Raw genomic sequence first — 19543 nt, forward strand, 5'->3', positions numbered from 1 at the left:
TGGTCTTTTCTTCTTGAATGTATGTGGTTCACAGCTTGTGTTTTACTCATGCTTTTGATGGGAAAACCACTCACCTTGTCTTGAACTTCTAGGGTCTTTTCTGTATGAACCACCTGCTCAGCGCAGCAGGCATTTTTTTTGGTCATCCCCTATACATTTTCAACTGAACCTTTAGAAACCAAGCCAAGCCTCTTTAGTTACTTTCCTATAGTTAAATATTACTCTGCTCCAAAATACAAGGGTAATAGTCTGCTCTTTTAGTCATCAGTGCATAGTCCACACCTTATGATCAGGCAAGCCAAAGTCTAACTAAACAACAGACAGGAACTGTTTATGCAGGAAGGCTGCATTCAACTTGATAGTATTTAAGTCACAAGCCTGGCACTGATTCACAGAAAAGTCCAAAAGAAAGAGGACTGATCTTGCGTGGATCAGGGAGTATTCTTGTCTTGAGATGCTCAAATAAGTGCAGATGACAGAGCAGCAGTCTAGTAGGAACTAAAGAAATACACCTTCCCCACCCCCCATCCCAATTCAGCTAACATACTCTTCCACTAGTCTTACTAAGGGAAGGAAATTGTGTGCTAATATTTTGCAAAGGGTGAAGAACCTTCCAGGGAGATGAATGGGCATCTTTCCCCTTTTTTCAAAAGGGCCTACCTTCCCCTCCAAGATAACCATTCCATTACAAAATTAAACTCCATCTGCAGTGGTACTGGAAGTATTTTGGACCTGATTTTATTTTTATAAAGTTGTGAATCACAAGGTGATAAAAATTACATAAAATGGAGATCATAGCATTTGCAGAAGCCCCACAACCCATCATTCCTGAGACAAGATGCGCAATGAGGGGCGGGGAAGAAGAGTGTGACACACAGCCTATAATATGAACCAATGCCTTACCCAGACCCAGCAGGAAGAGACTAATGTAATGAGTACATACAAAGAAAATCAGTTTACCCACTGAGAATGGCATTATGCAAACTCTCTGCTGCCCACCCTTCCTCAATACTTTCAGGGTAGGGAAGGGCAACACCATGTATCTAAGAGGGCAGTGGGTCTACCCTCTGCCTCAGCATAAAGCCTGATTCTATAGTTGGTTCTCATTGCTGGTAGTTCTCAAAAAAGCAGGAACCAGATTAGCCAGAAACGGCTTAGCATCAGGCTGGGAAGTTCACACAAGTGAAGATGACAACTGAAAGCAAGGCTCAGGCAAAGGAGAATTCTTATGGGCAGAAGAGATATGCAGGACACTACCAAGGCTGCCCGTAACTCCCATTCTGCTGGTCATCTGGATGATTCTAGGAGGCAGTCACTATTTCATTTCTTCCCCTGTTTGGGCAGGAGACTGTCACTGAAAGAGAAACCAAACAAAGAGGCATTAAAGGATTGAGAACCACAGGGGCCTGGCCTTCCCCTCAGAAAAAAAAGTACTGAACTGATTTAAACTATTAAATACTGCAACTCTTCAACTATTCAATTCAACATTTGGTGAAAAGATTCCCAGCTACTTCACTCAGGGGATCAGGCTTGCAGAGGAAAATCCTTTGCATCTCCAGGTGATGCCGAGAAATCTCTCTCTCTCCCTCAAAGCTCTGCCAGCGAGTGTAAACAATACCAAGCTAAACCAACCAACATTCTGACTCAGAGGGCAACCTCCTATTTTTAAACCCAAATTTGAGGGTGTTTTGGGGAGGGGAATACTAAAGTATTCACAAAAACATCAAATGGCAAGAGGGGCATCTCAAGGAAAAAATGCCTCTGCAAATTATACCTATCACAGCACACAAACTCATCATCTCAAACACAAAAATATATTTTTTTGCTTCTGAACTATTGGGTATTCATAGGCAAATTTAGTCAATTAAGTAAAATGATCAGTTAAGATTCCCTTAACTAAGTGTCAATCCTAGTCAGACAGGAATAAAAACACATTTTCTGCTCAGTAAAAGATATGGACAACAGCACTGAATGGAAGGAAAGTCTCTGAGCAACAGAAGGATCTTCAGCAGTAGAAGACGGACATGTGTGCCAAACACTAGTCACTGCCTCCTCAAAAACTGGGTGTGGCAGAATACAGGACTTGCTGCCACCGCCACCACCTCTTCCTCCCTTGTGCTGTTATAGTATCAGGCCTCTGTGCAATGTTATATTCCTTTAGATATAGAGCTTTATTCTTTTTCTATAATTTCTACTTTTGCACTCTAGATAGATGAGGAGTACCAAAAGTAGTTTTGAGTGAGTGCTTTTTTAATCAAGAGAAAACAGCCAGATAAGCTCTTCAAGATTTACCTTTCTGAACAAGGGACACCCAGAAACAATTCAGCAGCAGATGCGGTGAAACACTAGTTCAGTGGCTACAATCCAGCTGATTCAGCCATTGCCAAACTGCTTCAGATGCAGCCAGACTGAACTATGAAGTAGTCTTTGCTTCAAAGGAAGACTTGACATGTGCAAATTCTTGCCAAGAGTTGCCAAGAAAGGAAAAGCTGCAAATCCTTTCCAACTTTCAGGGTGCTTCTCCTATAGGAACAACTTAACCAAGCTGTTCCTTGGGCTTGTTTCACCCCACATGTTCCTCTGCAAACACACTGCTTTCTAATCAGTAGCTGGTAAGCCACAATTGTTCAAAACATTGGCTCCAGGGAGATACACACTGCTACAAAATACTTTGATAGGCTTACAAATCCTGCCTGTTACTGAACTGACTCCAACCAAGACTTTGTACCCAGATAGTTACTTCTGAGGTCGTTACAAGAAATTCACACATGAAAACCCCAACCCCTGAATGGATTACCCAAGTGAAGGTTTACTGAGAAACCTTCTCTAGCTGGCCTGGTATTGAGCTTTCTACATGTATACCCTTGTGAAATCACTCTGCCCCCCCCCCCCAAAGATAAATTAAGCATGCAAGCAGAACATAAATCTCCAAGGGAGCACTGGAGGCTTAAATCATTACATAGGTAAGCCTCTGTTTTTAGCTACATCTTCCCTCATGGAAGACAAACTAGAAAATATGCAAGAGCCTAGTCAAACTAGACAATCAAACTATGTCTGTCCAACTAGACAATATGCAAGAGTCATGTGAACCATCTCCCAATTTTTAAACTGAAACTCAGGCTGCCTGTTTCAGCAGAGAAACAGTGAGGGAAGGAGCTGCTGATGCTTAATCAAAATTGAACTTGATCTTTTACTTCTACATGATCTCTTTTCCCAATGCTTCACCTGCCTTTGGCTACATTCTGCTTCAAAACATCCTTCAACTTAACCAAATCCAAGTGATTTGGCTACTTCCCCAGCCTTGCCTCCCCCCCTCAATACATTCTCAACAGTATAAGTTTCCCATCAACATAGCATTCCCCTTCCCTAATAATACTATTCCCCACCCTCCATGAACTAAGAGAACACTGTTACTTACCTGCCTCTGCAGGCGGAGGGGCAGGAACGAAATGCCAATGGAGGGAGAGAAAAGAGAAATGCAGAAGAGGAATATTAGAAAGATCTGGTGATTCTGTTCTACATCTTTGAATGTATGGTGGAGTCTGTGCATAGGTGTGAAACATCAATCCAGAACTTTAATGGCAAGTGCGTGTGCGTTTCTATAATACCCAAGATTTGTTTGTTGCATAAGCTCAAAATGACTTCAGACAGTAACTCTTCAGGTAGTCTCCATCTTCCCCCCTGTCCCACCACCAAGGAAGCTATTCAGATCTTTACAAGTCACCCTACCTAGTAAAGTCCTCATCCTGTAGATTCAGCACCAAGTTGTCAGCTGTGAGGTACACACGATTCTGAGATGTAGCAATCTGTGCAAGAGACAAAGAAGGATGGATAACAAAGGTCAAGTAGTGCCAAGGACAAAGGAGAAGCCCACATTTGCTCAGATCCTTCAATATTTAGATTTGTTTCGCTTAAAATTCATCACCATTCCAAAAATTCTTTAAATATTAAACTGATAAAGACTAAATAGAAAAATACAGAAACACCACTGCTCTAGAGACTGTAGATAAATTTTGGGAATTCCACCTTTTCAAACAGGCATACTAGTTCATGTTGCTCTGGAGAAAGTTCTTGTAGGGTCAGAAAACAAAGGAATAGCAGTGGCTTGAAGTGTAAGTGTTGGGTGCTGCCTGTTTTCAGAGTGAAAACAAAGATGTAAGATAAAGCAGAACATGAACTATCACCTATTCCTTTCAATCCAGGACCATCAGCCTTTGAAATACTCCAGTTCATTCCACTTCTCCATCAATCTGAAATTTTCCTGTGAGCCTTTTCCCGGCCCGTGACACACTATGGTCTGTAAGTGGCCATGTCCGGGTGTGGCACACTGAGCATGATGTGGATCCGATTTTACAACAAGAGCCAGAAACTCCCAGGTCCTTGCCAAGATTCACAGATCAACAATTACCTAGCCCTCCTCCACTAAAGAGAGGTTGGAAGTGGAGACAGACATCAGGAGAAGCACATCATATTCGCCTTAGTTTCATCACTTGGCCTGGTTGAACTGAAGCAACAGCAGCACTGAGGATGTGCAAGTGATTGGCACCATCCCCGAACTCACCGTCTTGGAGATGTTCTGAGCAGCACGGATCTTGCGCAACTTGATATAACCTGGATTCTTGCTGAGGGCTTCACCAATGTGAAGGAATGGTTAAGGCAAAATCTCTCCGTTTCAGACCCTACTCCCTGAACTTTCTCTACCTTCTGGAATCAACACCAACCAGCCCACCGTACCCCACTTATTTGGTGGAAGATCCTTGTGCAAAATTGTGGCATGCAAAGCCTTTCTAGATTGGAGAAAGATCAATTGGACAGGAATGCTACTCCTTCCCCATACTTCTGGCTCTGCCAAATGTAATACTGGATTACACAGAATAGCCCAATACTCCAACACCTGCTCCCCCAATTTCACAGGTATTGGGGTTTCCATGCATGGAAGCGACGGATAGAAACTGGGCAGCTCCTTTTCTTCAAATTATGCTTGCAAAATTCCTGTTTGGGGAGCAGGGGGAAGCACATACAAAAGCTTTTGGGAGGGAGAAGCCTTCAAATGCTTCTTTTCTTCTGGCAGCAGTGGATAACTCCCAAGAATCCCATAAAACTCAAAGTAACAATGGCTTCTAGTGACCAGGAACAGATGCTGTTTGGTCCACAGCTGCAAAATATTGCCTCTCAGGAAAGTTCAGGCTCAAAAGCCAGGGAAGAGAGCGGCCATTCTGGGAAGGGGCAAATTTTCCAACTCCTTGGCTAACTGCAGCAGCCTGTCTCCTCACAGTAAAGCAAGGATATCATTTTGGCAGCCGTGGCTTCCCCCTCTGCCTGGACAATCTTCTGCCTTTGCTCTTGCTTGGCCTTCTCGACCAGGAATTGGGCTCGCTGTGCCTCCTGCTGGGCTAGGAGAGAAAAGACAACAGAAATAGTGTCATTGTGGCTCACAACCACTCTCTGCTATCCAAAGTTCTCTCTACTATTTACTTCCAAGGGCTTTCAAACTGCAATCTGATACATGCTTACCTGGGGTAAGTCTATTGAGCTCCATGGGACTTACCTCCAAGAAGAAAAGTTGCACTATTTGTTATTGACAAGATGTGTAACCTAATCCTATGATTATCTTCTCAAAATAGTCTTACTGTATACATATTTATCCACAAGACAGCAGATGTAAAGCTATGACAACGTAAAGTTAAAGCACCAAGAAACTGACTACAGCTTTGGCCTGATTCTTGGTCAGAAGATAAACCCTGTGCCTAGGCTGTACCATTTCAGAGTGTAGGTGGAAAGGTCTTCCACGCGAGACAAAATAAAGATTCACGTTCACAGAAAACTCATACATCCAGGAGACGTGTTTGTCTAGTCTTCTCCCCAACGTGCTATTTTTCTGCGTGAAAGTTTTCCCCCTACCCTGAGGGACAGCATTCCACCATGTGAGCCCCCACCTACAGTCTGAAATGATATGGCTCAGGTGCACCTCAGTGAGAACTGGGCTTCACTGCTAGGTACTAGAGGGAGCACCAAGGCAGTATTACAGTGCTCACCAACAAAAGAACTGCAAGCCTTGCTTCGGTTTGGTGACAGAATACAGCTCATTAACCTCATTTCTTCAGCACAAGCCAAGCTGTGAATCTGCATCCTCCCAAGCTTTTAGTTATACTCCTGCAACATTAGAGGGCCTCCTGCACCAGCACTTGTTCTTTACTTACAAGAAAACAGTGGACAGAGAGAGATGAACTGAGCTGGGATTCCAACTCACCCACTTGCTTGGCCTCAACTGCTGCCGTGTACTCCCTGCTGAAGCTCAGCTCTGTGATGGCAACATCATCCAAAATCAGGCTGAAATCCTTTGCCCTCTCCGTCAGCTCCCTTCGGATAAGCAGAGACACCTGAAATGACAGGTTTTGCATCAGTTTCTATCTCTATGAGCAGTCCCCAACAGCAACATCCCTCAGTTCATATAATCATAAAGAGTCTCTAGAAACTTTGAAAATCACTTCATTCACAAAACCTCCAAAATTATGTAATTTTTACACACACACACACACAGAGGGATAAAAAGAAGCAGATAGCTCTGGTGTACCTCCTCATGCTGAGTATTAACTCTACCAGCTGTCAATTATTCAGATGTATTTTCACAGATATATCAGAATGTAAATCTCTGGAACAAGTAAACAATCTCCTGTTTATGCTGGAATTCCAGAGCTTTAAGCTTTCACAGTTAAATTTGTTAAATACTGTACTGTTGCAAGATCTAGAAATGCCACGTAAAGTTAAGGAAGGATCCCTTTGCATTCTTATAAACTGAAATAATATTGATTATCCTTACTCCTTCCAGCCCTGACTGCTCTCCAGTAAGAATACAGTTGGATTTGGCCCATTCCTACATAAACATAAGAAGAGTCCTTCTGGATCAGGCCAAAAGCCCATGTGGTCCAGTATTCCATTTCCCACAATAGTCCACAAGGAGATGAAGGCATAATCCTCTCCCGTTACTCCCCCCCCAAGTAGCATTCAAATGCCGACGGCCTCTGAAGCAGAGGGTAGTATACAGACAACATAACTAATACCCAGCAATAAGAATTGTCCTCCATACCTTTGTCTAATCCGCTTTAAAGTCATCTAAACTAGTGGCTATCACCACATCAAATTCTTCTTAATTAACCAAAAAGGTTACGCACGTATAGACTTTATAAGTCTATCATTAGCAGACTGAATCTTATCCTCTTTCCAATAAATTGGTATCGTTCTGCCCGTTTTCCAGCTTTTGAGAAACTTGATATTTATAGATGAAAACAGTTTTATCAGTACCAATGAAGATGATAAAGAGCTAATGGGGGAACACTATCAATTTATCACCCAAACATAGGTATATTTGATGTGATCTTGATCTTTTCCTGCTGTACTGTGTTCTAGTTCCTGCCAAAATGGTTTAAGGTAAAGCATTTCTTTTTCAGCATTCGTTTCTCACTCTGCAATTGGTACACCATCTTGGGAAGAACAGAAACAATTGCATAGTTTTGAATCCTTAATCTGCATAGACCTGGTTTTTCCTCTTCTGCATTCATCCTTGTACCCTTACACTAAATAATCAGACTACTGGGCAAGCCACTCCCTTCAGCTCACAAAGAATTATGAAGTGGTAGAGAGTTCCAAAGAGCTCTGGAAATCAGGGAAGAATCTCTCCCCTGCAAAATTCCTCAGACTTAAACTATCTACAACCACTGAGGTAGCAGATGCATGCAGGGTCCACACTAGCAACCTGGAGGCCTGCTTGCTATCAACTGTACTGTAGCCCAACATCCAACAAAAAGCAGGATTGCTCCTGCCTGCAAAGGAAAGAAATGCACCTGAGCTCGCTGGGTAATGAGCTGTGAAGCATTGAACTTGGCCACCACACTTTTGAGCACTTCATTGACAATAGAAGGCAGGACCCGTTCTTCATAGTCCAGACCGAGGCGCTGGTAAAGGCTAGGCAATTCAGCAGCATTGGGACGTGACAGAACACGCAAGGAAATGTTCACCATCTGCAGGTCTAGAAGTAAAGACAGGATTCAAACAGTCCTCAACCTGGAGGTCTATGCTTATTCCCCTTCCAGCTCTGATTTTACAACAAAGCCTTGCCAAGATGCACTCCTCTATACAGGTTGCCCTAAAGCTCTTCCCATCTAGGATCCTCTAGTACCCTCCCTACACAGGCAAGGAATTTACAATACAATTCTAAGAGTCTACTCAGAAACAAGTCCCATTGTGTTCAATGGCATTTGCTCCCACAAAACTCTGTACAGGACGGAAGCCTTCTAAGAGTATATTTGCACAGGAATTTAGAATTTTGCATACAATTTCATGTACAAAATTTTATATAATGCATTTTATATTCTTAGTGAATCAAGTTTAGTGTGATCTGAAAATATTGCATATATTTCACTTTTCCCCAAAATTTTCATTTTTTTTGCCCCATGGATTCAAAGTTTCCACAAGTGAAACACAGAAGGAGCATGGCACAATGCCTAGAGCAGGGGTGCCCAAACCCCGGCCCTGGGGCACTTGCGGCCCTTGAGGCCTCTCAATGTGGCCCTCAGGGAGCCCCCAGTCTCCAATGAGCCTCTGGCCCTCCTGAGATTTGTTGGAGCCCACTCTGGCCTGACGCAACAGATCTCAACGTGAGGGAGACTGTTTGACCTCTCATGTGAGCTGTGAGATGAGGGCTACCTCCACAGCTTGCTGTTTCATGTCTGTGATGCAGCAGTGGCAACAAAGGAAAGGCCAGCCTTGCTTTGTGCAAGGCCTTTTATAGGCCTTGAGCTATTGCAAAACCTTCGTTCATTCATATAAGTTCATCTTTAATATATTCATTTATGTAAACTTATGAAAGTTTATTCAAATTTTAAATGTAAATTAATTCTCTTTTTCCCCGGCCCCCGACACAGTGTCAGAGAGCTGATGTGGCCCTCCTGCCAAAAACTTTGGACACCCCTGGCCTAGAGTGTAAAATTTAGATGGGAAAGAGCCAGGTTCAAATCCCAGCTCAGCAATGAGTTGGGCCAGCCACCCTCTCAGTTCAACAGTGGGTTATGAGGATAAAAAGGGGAGATGACAGAGACAACAAACATTCCATTACTAGTTTCTTGGAAGACGAGTAGGACACAAAACAAACAGAGAATTAAGTGTGCCTCTGAGCCTTCACCTTTGGAGCCTGTTGGTGAGGAGATTTTACGGGGCCGAGCTCGAATATCATAAATTATTGGATACTGGAACCAGGGAATTCTAGAGGAAAAACAAAAACATACGATACCAAATATGAGATATTAAAAAAAACCAATCAAATCAAAGTTTGTGGAGCATGAAGCAGAGGCTGTGCTCTGCTCAGTGAGGGCTGCCTGCCATTTCCAAGCACTAACAGTTTTTAGGTGCTTTTTTCCAGTCGTGACCCAGAAGTCAGTGCTGATGACATTATTGGATTGTTGCATTGTCAGCACTGACTTCTGGGTTCCGTGATCCTGGCAGCAGGTGCAGGGTGTCGTGGGTCTGGTAAGTTTAGGAAGAAGCACTGGTATAGGGCAGTGGTTCTCAAACTTTTCCGACTCGTGCCTCCCCTAATCCTTGTAGCCATTGGCCACTGCTCCCCATTACAACACCTCACCTCAGTTACCCCCAAAATGGGGATAAAGGTGTTATAATTATATACTAGAAACAAGGTTGCCAACACTCTGAGGCTGCAATCCTAACCACACTTACCTGAGACTAAGACCCATTGAACAAAATAGGACTTACTTCTGAGTAGCCCTGGTTAGGATTGTGCCCTGAGTTTGTGCCCTGAGTTTGTTAGCAGCACACCTGGAGGGTTTTGGAAAGGGAGGGGGGAAGTGATGAATTTGCTGGGGGAGGGGAAGACTTTGTTTTGTGTGTATCTGCTAATTGCAAACTGAGGCCTAGAGACTGTTTGGCTGGAATCCTAACCCCACTTTCCTGGGAGTGAGTCCCATTGAACACAATAGGACTGAGGCTGGAGGAAAAAGGGGAATGGCTAAAAAGGAATGGGGATTTTTATTTTTAATCAATTTTTGGAGACAAAGCCATCAAGAGTGGCTTTTTTTCTTTTTTGAATGGGGAAGAAAAAGAGAAAGGTGAGGATCCTGGGTTAAGCTGATACAGACCCCAGGCCTATGTAGGTCTACTCAGAAGTAAGCCTCATTTGAGTCAATGGGGTTTACTCCCAGGAAAGTGTGGAAAGGATTGTAGCCACACCCAGCAAGATTACAACTCACCCCAAAGTAGATGTGGGCTGCTTACACGCATAAACCCAACATGCAGATGCCACCCCTGTTCCCCCCAGGCAAGATGGAGGGATGCAGGCTGGGGCATTTGGACATTAAGAGCAGGCTGGGCTCCTACTCTCCCCTCCCACTTTGAAGCCTGCCAGGAGCAGCCCCTGTGCTGATGAGATGCAGCACCTCCAAACTCTTCTCTCCTCCACCCTTGACCAATCCCAGGATGCCCAGGGCAAGGGGCACACTGGGAAATGTAGTCTTTGGGGCAACGCTGCACATGGAGAGAGTTCCATGATGAGATGCTGCACCTCTGCCTGCACAGCCAACCTTCTCTCCCACCTCCCCCCAGCATGTTTCACAGCCCTCCCAGCCTCATGCTGCCCCACCCACCTCATTCACAGCTGCAGAAAAGCAGCAAGCCAGCAGGCAGCAGTGCAACCTCTCTCCCCCAGATGCCTGGCAACGCCCCTAGAGGTTAGCCACACCTCACTAGGGAGGCGGGACACACAGACTGAATACCTCAGGTATAGGGGGAAAACACACCACACTGCCTCTCTTAATGATGTTATAATAAATCATTATATTTGACTCCAGTTTAAAAGAATGCACTAAGACAGTGGTTCCCAAACTATGATGGCTGGGTACTCACAGGAGAGTCACAGGACGCCTCTGGTGTCCTCCTTCCAGGTACCTCCATCTAGGATCATGTGAGATTCTGCACTATTCTTGAAAATACTGCAAAATCTTATGAGATCCAGAATAGCTGTGCCCAGGAAGAGGACACCAGGAAAGAAGGGAGCCACAACACTGACAAGTTTGAAAACCGATGCCTTAAGACAGCAGCAGCCAGACCACATTTTAAGGCTCATTATGCTGCATCATGAAGCTTTCAACATGTGACCTTCAGGACAGATAGAAGCTCCATCAGTTCAAGAGACAGATTTTTCTTCTTACAGTCAAAATAAAACAAAGCAAAAAATAATGTGGAGAGCTTATCAAAAGGAAGGCAGACAATATTTTGAAATATCAAGTTAAATTAAGGGCTGTTTTTGTTTTGAGTTTAAAATGGGGCCGCTGTAAAAGGTGGAGTCTTCCTGGAAGCTATCAGTGTGGGGAGGTCAACATCTCAGAACTGTTTGATCAATTCTATACAAGCTTCCATTTAGTACAGTCCCTCACCTGAAATGCAGCCCCTCAGAAAGAATTGTATCCTGCTGAACTCCACCAACACGGTTGAAGAATATTGCCCTTTGGCCACCCTCCACTGCGAAAGAAGAATGACAAGAGAAGTCCTTAGCTACCATTGTTAATCTGAAGGCAGAGAACAGCATACCAAAGGCTTAGATATGAGGCTTACCGGTGAAGACAGATTCACGGATCCCATAGGCTGCAGCTCCAGCACCCAACAGCAGCTTTAAGGCAGTGCCCATGCCACGTGGGCCAGCAGGCAGGCGCCCTGCTAAGTCCTTTAGGCTCTGAGCCATGGCTACCTTTGTTGGGGGGCAGAGAATAAGCAATTAAAACCCAGCAGCCCTGCCAATTTCTCTGCAGTTGCCAGTCAACCACAATTTCATGCTTCTCTTATCAGAAAAGCAGACAGTAAAGCAAGGGGCAAAAAAAGCATATCCCTTTGGTGTTTTGCTGTTAGAGCACATCCTTGGAGCATATCACCTCACTACAATATCCCTTGAGAGAGGAATCCTACACCAAGGGAACTCTGATTAACTCACATGTAACATGAACCTTTTTCCTACTTGCCTCTTTATAGTGTACTATTTTGATCTAGCTCAAGGATGTCAAACCAGTTTCATACAGAGGGCCATAGCTAGTTTTCATGGAAATGACATCATTAAGCAGAAAGTGACATCATTAAGCAGATTATGGTCAGAAATAAGCACTTTGTTCTGACATAGAAACTCATTAGTTGCACATTAGCTGCAAATGACAGAAGAGAAAATGTGCAAATCTTGTTCATAATTTCATGAGATGAGAGCCCAATTGTCAAGCTGGGAGAGCCCAATTATAACGGGGACTGGATAAATTGCTTTTGAGGGCCACATTCAGCCCATGGGCCTTAGCCTGACACCCCTGATCTAGCTATTCTTTAAACCTGCAGAATTTAAATAAAAACCCAAAAGCTAACCTTCCCCCTCCCATCACAGAACAGTGAACCTGCTCAGAAGCAGTCAATTACAGACTTTTAAAAGTCATGCCCAGCAGGGAAAAGCACTCTGTACATGCTCAGAGCACCCAGTCTAGGATTTTTTGAACTTAAGCTGGCACACATAGTTCCGGAAAAAAAGCAACCAATGGAGTGCACCCAGCACCCGCACTCTTACAGCCCAATCCTGTGCATGTGGAGCTTACTCCCAGGAAAGTGTGGATAGGGTTACAGCCTAAGAGTCCAATCTATGCATAACTACTCTGAAGTAAGTCCCATTATAGTCAATGGGGCTTACTCCCAGGAAGTGTGGATAGGATTGCAAACTCAGAGCCCAATCCTATGCCTGTCTACTCAGAAGTAAGTCCCACTACAGTCAATGGGGCTTACTCCTAGGAAAGCGTGGACAGGATAGCAGCCTTAGTTATTCCCTGCCAGACCAGGCGCAGGAGACAGACGTGTCTGAGCTGCAAGGCGCCCCTTCCGTGGCCTCCGCACCCACTGAGGCCGCCCGCCCTCCAACCGGCAGCGAAGCCTCCTCTCCCGCTCACCCCGCGCGCCTTCCACGCCGCTCCTCCAGAGAGAGAAGGACACCGGAAGTGACCACCTTCCGAGCGCCTCAATGAGCGGCGGACGAGCCGGATGTACCTCAGCCCTTTCGTGAGCGTGGATGCAGTTTTCTGCTAGACTGACACGCCGTGGCCAGATTCCGGGCCGAGCGAGGATGCTCATTAGAAAACATCAGAAGAGCCCCGCTGGGTCAGGCCAGAAGCCCGTCTGGTCCAGCCTCCCGCATCGCAGTGGCCCACCAGGTGCCTCAGGGGGCACACGAGAGACCCGCATCCTGCGCCCTCCCTGCACCCGGCCTTCTGACTAGCCCGTTTCTGGAACCAGGGGGTGGCACATACGCATCAGGGCTTTCCACCTGTGATGGACCTTCCCTCCCGAAACCGGCCCAACCCCCTTTCAAAGGCCAGGTGCCGCCCCCACATCCCGTAGCGGGGAGTTCCACAGGCGCACCACGCGCGGGGAGTCCCCCAGGCGACTCTAGCCTCTGCCTCTCTCTAGGGTGCAGCCGAAGCCAGGCAGCGCTTCCGCGGAGGGCGCACGTGTGCAGAGGGGCTGGTGCGCCGCGTGCTCCCCCCTCCGACTCGGCTCGCCAATCGGCCCCCCGCGGCCTCTTGCTCCTGCCGTTCCTGCGGAGGATGGAGGCGGCCCCCGCCAGGAAGCGACCGCAGGCGAGCGGAGACGAGGAGGGCTCCGAGGCTCGCCGCGCGGGGAAGCGGCGCTTGGTGGTGATCCTGGAGGGAGCTTCGCTGGAGACCGTGAAGGTGCCCGGGAGGGAGGGAAGCGAGCAAGTTCCCCCGGGCTTCGAGGCGGGGGTGTGATGATTGACGGGCATCGGCACCTGCAGAGCGTAGCCCCGCAGGCAGTTGAGAGTCCGGTCTGCACAGTGTGTGTGTATACGTACACACACGTGTATCTCGATGTACACGCGTATACAGATGCTATGGGGAACAGAGTGCCTGTACAGGTGTGTGCCACTTAACGACTGGGGCATGCCCTCCCACCCATGTCGTTATGCGATTAGGTCGTTAAGCAAACACTCAGCCTTTGCTGTGTAAACAGACACTCCCTGCCAGGCACCAGCTGGCTGCACCCGCTACTGGAGATAGATCGCCTCTTTTTTGCATTCAGAGCATCTTGGTTGTGTAAACACACGCTCCACTGCAGGCTGCAGGAGACTGACTCCTCATTAAGAGCCTCTTGGTTGTGCTTTGACCACTGTCGTATATGCAGCTTGTCGTTATGCGACACGCTCTTGTACCTTTAACCATAGTATAGAAGAGGGAATTTTGGCAGGTGCAGCTCAGCATGGAAAGGTTTAAAAAGCTGCACCTGCCAAAATTGCTTCTTGTATCCAACACCTAAGAATGGAGGAACTCTGTCCCCCTTTGTATCTGGTCACCCTTTGTGTGTATGTAAATACACATACATACTGTGCACTTTCTTGTGAAAACATGCACTGCAGAGGAGTTGCTGATCTAAAACCTTCTTGCTATTATATTAGCTTGTTATTTTTTTTGGGGGGGGGAGTATTCAAACATAGATTTCTGATAGCAGCCTTCACTGTTTTATTATTATTATTATTATTATTATTATTATTATTATTAATATTATTATAATATTATTATTAATTATATTATATTATATTATAATAATATAATAATAATAATAACAGTATTTATATATCACTTTTCAACTAAAAGTTCACAAAGTGGTTTACAGAGAAAAATCAAATAACTAAATGGCTCCCTGTCCCCAAAGGGCTCACAATCTAAAAAGATGCAAAAGAACACCAGCAGACAGCCGCTAGAACAGACACTGCTGGGTTGGGATGGGCCAGTTACTCTCCCCCTGCTAAATAGAGTACCCACTTGAAAAAGTGCCTCTTACCCAATTAGCAGGGATAATCTACTATCTCTTTCTGCCACGTCTATAAAGAAGTGTTTGTCAAGGCTTATCCTTCGCCTTACCACTTCACATGGTCCACCTGTTCAAACTACCACCAGAACTAACTGGCAGTGACATCATCACCAGTTATTTCTGGGTTGGGAGGCCAGATCCAAAGCAACAAACACCAGTAGGAGGCTCAGGGTGGACGGGAGGGCTTATGCAAGCATGGGAAAGGATGCTTTGGAGCTCTGCCTGCCTAGCCTCCTACTGTTTGTTGCATCACGTCCCTGGACTTGCTGCTGGGCAGCAGGTGTCTAGAGGCCCTGTGAATACTACTCGACACCACCTCAAGTACCACTGGTGGTACCTGTACCACTGGTTGAGGAAAACTGAAGAACCTTGTAGGTTTTTGCAAGTAACTAGGTTAAGGGCCAAGCTAGATGAGTACACAAGTGTGCACTCTAGAGGTGTGCTTTCAATGGGAGGTGCTTCTTTCTTCCTTTAAAAAGGGCAGCCATTCCAGCTCAAAGTCATGCATGGTCATCTCCTCCCATCTTGTATTTTTCTTGAAAATTGCCCAGTTGAAGTGGGAATTTGCTCCTAAAGTGGTGATTGAGTTTCAGGAGCTGCTGTGTGAACTTTTCTTGTTGAAAAGTGGTGTTGAATACCGATTTGGGGAGGGATCTCCTCTCCCCACATATTCTACTTCTAATTGGATTGCCGTTTCCTGGGACTGTAAAGGAACAAGCAGGTTCTTCTGCCTGAAAGCATGCCTCAGTGTGCATTCATGCACTTGGGGAGGGTGGTAGGTCTCTTGACAGTGTTCTGTGATTGTTGGCTGATTCTGGGTCCTTGCAAGGCAGCTCCACTCCCCCCTGCTGTGGAGCAGAAGGAAAAAGCATGGGGTTCAGCTGTTAGGCTGTGCTCTGCCAAGGGCAGCTTGGACCTTCTGGATGAGCATTGCCACCAATCCTTCCACCTGCTGTCAATTTCTTTTGCTCTGAAACAGAACCCGGAAGTACTGTACAGGGTTGGATTGTACTTGGCAGAAGTATCCAGGCCTGGGTGCGATATTGAAGGTACACCAGTCAAATGTAGCCATAGCGACCCCCTCTTAGACCCCACTGTGCTCTTTCCTTCTCTGGAGCAGGAGAGGAAGTGCGGGGCTTGGCTAGCAGTGTTCTACAGAGGTGTTCGGGAGTCTCTGCTGAGCACAGCTAAAACGTATTTGCTACCCTCACCAGAATGCATTAGTCCACTTGTCATGCAAGGATAGCATCTGAAATCATGGAGGCCTGGAACTTCCATGCTCAGAAACAGTTTACCACTATAGGGTGCTAAGGAACAAATAAGACGGCGAAGACTTGTTTTCATGTCCTACGGGTGGTCTGGCCACTATTGGAATACAAATGCTGGACTAGATGGACTTCTGATTCAGGAAGGCACTTCTTGTCTATAGGAGCAAGTTAATGCCATGAGTGAGTTTTTCTTCCAGCAGTGAATTTCATTCATTTATGCACTGTATGAAGATATGGTGATGGCCATTCATTCGGACTATTTTTAAAAAGGATTTGACAGATTTGGCATCCATCCTCATCTACTAGCCGTGATTGGAGAAGTTAGTCACTGAATACTAGTTGCTGGAGAGCACCAGCAGGAGAGGTCTGTTCATGCCCTCCTGCCTGTGGGCTTCCCAGAGGCAACTGACTGGCCACTGTGGGAAGCAGGATGCTGGACTAGGCAGGTCTTTGATGTGTGAAGATAACAGGGCTCTTACTGGGGGAGGGGAGCTGACTGCAAAGACATCATCTACAGTAGTTTGACTTTGTGCAAACCTAACCTTCTATACCACATTTCCGAGGCGTAATCACATTCATTGTGGTTCCAGGTTGGGAAAACATATGAACTGTTGAACTGCGACAAGCACAAATCATTGCTTCTCCGGAGCAATCGAGACCCTGGAGGAGTTCGACCTGACATCACCCACCAAGTATGTACATGTGTCTATTGTAGTGGGATAATTTTTGCAGGTTATATGTTCAGACTGCAGTCTTGCTTTTTTAAAATAAAATATGGCTGGAAAACTACCCAACCTCCATTGGAACAGTAACCAGAAATAGTGCTTGTAATATTTCTGAATCAGACCACAGATGTCCTTAATGGCTTATGGCAGGGATGTCAGACTTGTTTCATACAGCAGGCTAATAGCATTCATGGCACCATTAAGGGTTGTAAGCAACACCATTAAGCAGATGATGGCCAGAAATAAGCACTTTGTTCTTGCACAGAAACTCATTAGCTGCAATTGACAAGGCATAAAATGTGCAAATTTTGATTATATTTTCAAGATATTGGAGAGCCCAGTTATCACATGGGCCACCCTTTCAGCAGCACTTCTGTGTGATGCCTCAGCAGAAGCTGCTCTGCTGAAAGTGCAGCCTGCAGTGTCATTGGGCTGTCGCAGCACCTCAACATTGTCACCCCTCTTGGTCTGCCCCTTTCTCCAAGTGTTCCTTGCCTCTGTGGCTTCCTTTTGCCTTCCTCCCAGAGCCTTGGTAGATGTGGCACTGCTGAAAGGGGGGTTCTGCGAGAGCCCAATTAACACATGGGCCCGATAAAGAGCTTCTACAGGTCATTTCTGGCCCACAGGCCTTATGGCCTGTACTCCTTTTTCTTGAGGATGCATAGGTCATGTTTCTGCTATAGCATTTTTTTCCCACCACTGCCTTTTCTGTCCATGTCTGTAAAGACATTTCCCTTTTTCAATAGCTTTGGCTTGTGTCTGCCCTATTCTCTACAGAGCCTCCTAATGCTCATGGACAGTCCTTTGAATCGAGCTGGCCTTCTTCAGGTTTATATCCATACAGAAAAAAATGTCTTGATTGAAGTAAACCCCCAGACAAGAATCCCCCGCACTTTTGATCGTTTCTGTGGTCTTATGGGTAAGTGGGTAGAAATCAGAGGTCTCTCACCCTCATAATATTTTGTGAATGGGAACAAAGGGGATGTGTCAAAAGTCCAGGAACTCCAGTCTAAGCTAGAAGGCTTCAGCCTTGAAACATTCAAAACTGAACGTTACACACATTTATCAAAATAAAGGTTATTATGGAACCTTAAAAGATGAACGTTTATTTCATAGCACAAGCTGTTGGGACTAGAAACTTGATCCAGATTGCATGCTTGGTGCAATAAATGTTAATCTTTCAGAATCTATAAGATTCTTTGTTTGATGCAACAGACTAACAGTACAACCCTGTTACTGCAAGAGTATTGTTAAATCCATCCTTGGATCTTTTTAATGTAGCACTGTACTTGTGATCTTACAAATCAAATGGTATCAAACCCTGCTGCCCAAAGGCTTTCTGTTCTGGCTCCCTCTAAAAATGAAAAAAGTACTATCAAGTATTTATCAGGCTGCAGTGTGTGGTCAAATGCATTTGATGCACAGCTCTGTTATAAAGAACAGTGACCAAGACAGGAATAGGACAAAAATCACTGGAGCCCTGAACAATGAATGCAGCAAAATCTACCTTTCTTTATATCCTTTCCAGAATCTGCAGTGTAACATATCTTTTTGTTTTCTATTAGTTCAGTTGCTGCATAAATTTAGTGTCAGAGCTGCTGATGGCCCTCAGAAATTATTAAAGGTAACGACTACAAGAATATTCTGCAATACCATGTTAAATTGATCTTGCGTCCACTTCACACTCCAAGCTAATCTTATCTCTCTGCTGTAGGTAATTAAGAATCCAGTGACTGATCACCTCCCTGTGGGTTGTATGAAGATAGGCACCTCTTTCTCTGCTCCCAGTGTGACAGATGTTCGTGACCTAGTCCCTACTGCTGACCCTATAGCCATCATTGTGGGAGCTTTTGCCCACGGCTCGGTAAGGGGTGTGTAAGATTGAAGTCTCCTCTTGAATTCAGCAGGTAGCCTTACAACAAGATGCTATTCTTACAAAGTATGTATATACCACCATGTAGTGCTGTTTTAAGAGTGTGGCATAATGCTCTTTAGTTCTTCAAAGTATGCCACAGTATTGGTAAGCTATTTTTGCTGAAAGAGGGAATCCAACGTGGGATAGGGTTGAGGCCTTCTGGTCACTTATTGTCTGTCTTACAAAATGGGAATTGGGATTATTCTGCATGCAAAAGGTAGGAGCAGTAGTTGAGGTGATTGTTGCCTTTTCTTTTACAGGTGAATGCTGACTACGTAGAGAAGACTATCTCTATCAGCAACTACCCCCTTTCTGCTGCTCTGACTTGTGCCAAGATCACCACAGCCTTTGAGGAGGTCTGGGGAGTTGTGTGAATTCACAAATGTTGATTTTATGCAGTTGGACTACTTGCTAGCTCCAGAATTTGGAGTGTGTTGCAGGGTTCTACCTGTAACACTCCCTCCCTAGGGGAAGTAATAACTTTAGCTTTCTCTATTCTTTTGTGCAAATAAACATTTAAATAAGTTGGCTTGTCGCTGTAAATGTAGAAACAGGTAGAGCTGACCTAGGCTTAGTTTTTTCCAGGGGTGGTGGTACCAGGAAGCCCCTTGAAATGATCACTTGCATTTCTTTTTGCCTCCAGCCAGATGATATAGCATAGCAGCAGAACCATAGGTCTTAAAACACTCTTTTTTAGCTCTGGCAGTTCCCTGTAGCTTTGGTGA

The 19543-nt window shown here is 45.3% G+C and overlaps 2 protein-coding genes across 4 annotated transcripts; one reads left to right on the top strand and one right to left on the bottom strand.

Moving 5' to 3' along the window:
- Positions 1–3699: 3699 nt before the first annotated feature.
- PHB2 (prohibitin 2) lies at positions 3700–13051 on the bottom strand. Of its 2 annotated transcripts, none has more exons than XM_066617297.1 (9): positions 12975–13051; positions 11620–11748; positions 11442–11526; positions 9179–9258; positions 7842–8026; positions 6251–6380; positions 5288–5393; positions 4562–4637; positions 3700–3806 (listed from the first exon to the last, which is right to left on the bottom strand). In XM_066617297.1, the coding sequence occupies exons 2-9, from the start codon at positions 11744–11746 to the stop codon at positions 3726–3728; spliced, it is 870 nt and encodes a 289-aa protein (XP_066473394.1). In that variant the 5' UTR covers positions 11747–11748; positions 12975–13051; the 3' UTR covers positions 3700–3725. The 2 variants fall into 2 exon arrangements, with proteins under 2 accessions (XP_066473394.1, XP_066473395.1); XM_066617298.1 differs by having other exon boundaries at positions 11620–11752; positions 12975–13046.
- Positions 13052–13560: 509 nt separating this feature from the next.
- Positions 13561–19344, top strand: EMG1 (EMG1 N1-specific pseudouridine methyltransferase). Of its 2 annotated transcripts, none has more exons than XM_066613894.1 (6): positions 13561–13754; positions 16769–16870; positions 17681–17822; positions 18469–18527; positions 18618–18767; positions 19079–19344. In XM_066613894.1, exons 1-6 carry the CDS (start codon positions 13629–13631, stop codon positions 19190–19192), a joined length of 693 nt encoding a protein of 230 aa, XP_066469991.1. In that variant the 5' UTR covers positions 13561–13628; the 3' UTR covers positions 19193–19344. The 2 variants fall into 2 exon arrangements, with proteins under 2 accessions (XP_066469991.1, XP_066469992.1); XM_066613895.1 differs by having other exon boundaries at positions 18618–18774; positions 19079–19171.
- Positions 19345–19543: the final 199 nt, after the last annotated feature.

The sequence above is a fragment of the Tiliqua scincoides genome, chromosome 2, assembly GCF_035046505.1.
Source record: "Tiliqua scincoides isolate rTilSci1 chromosome 2, rTilSci1.hap2, whole genome shotgun sequence".
Lineage (NCBI taxonomy): Eukaryota > Metazoa > Chordata > Lepidosauria > Squamata > Scincidae > Tiliqua > Tiliqua scincoides.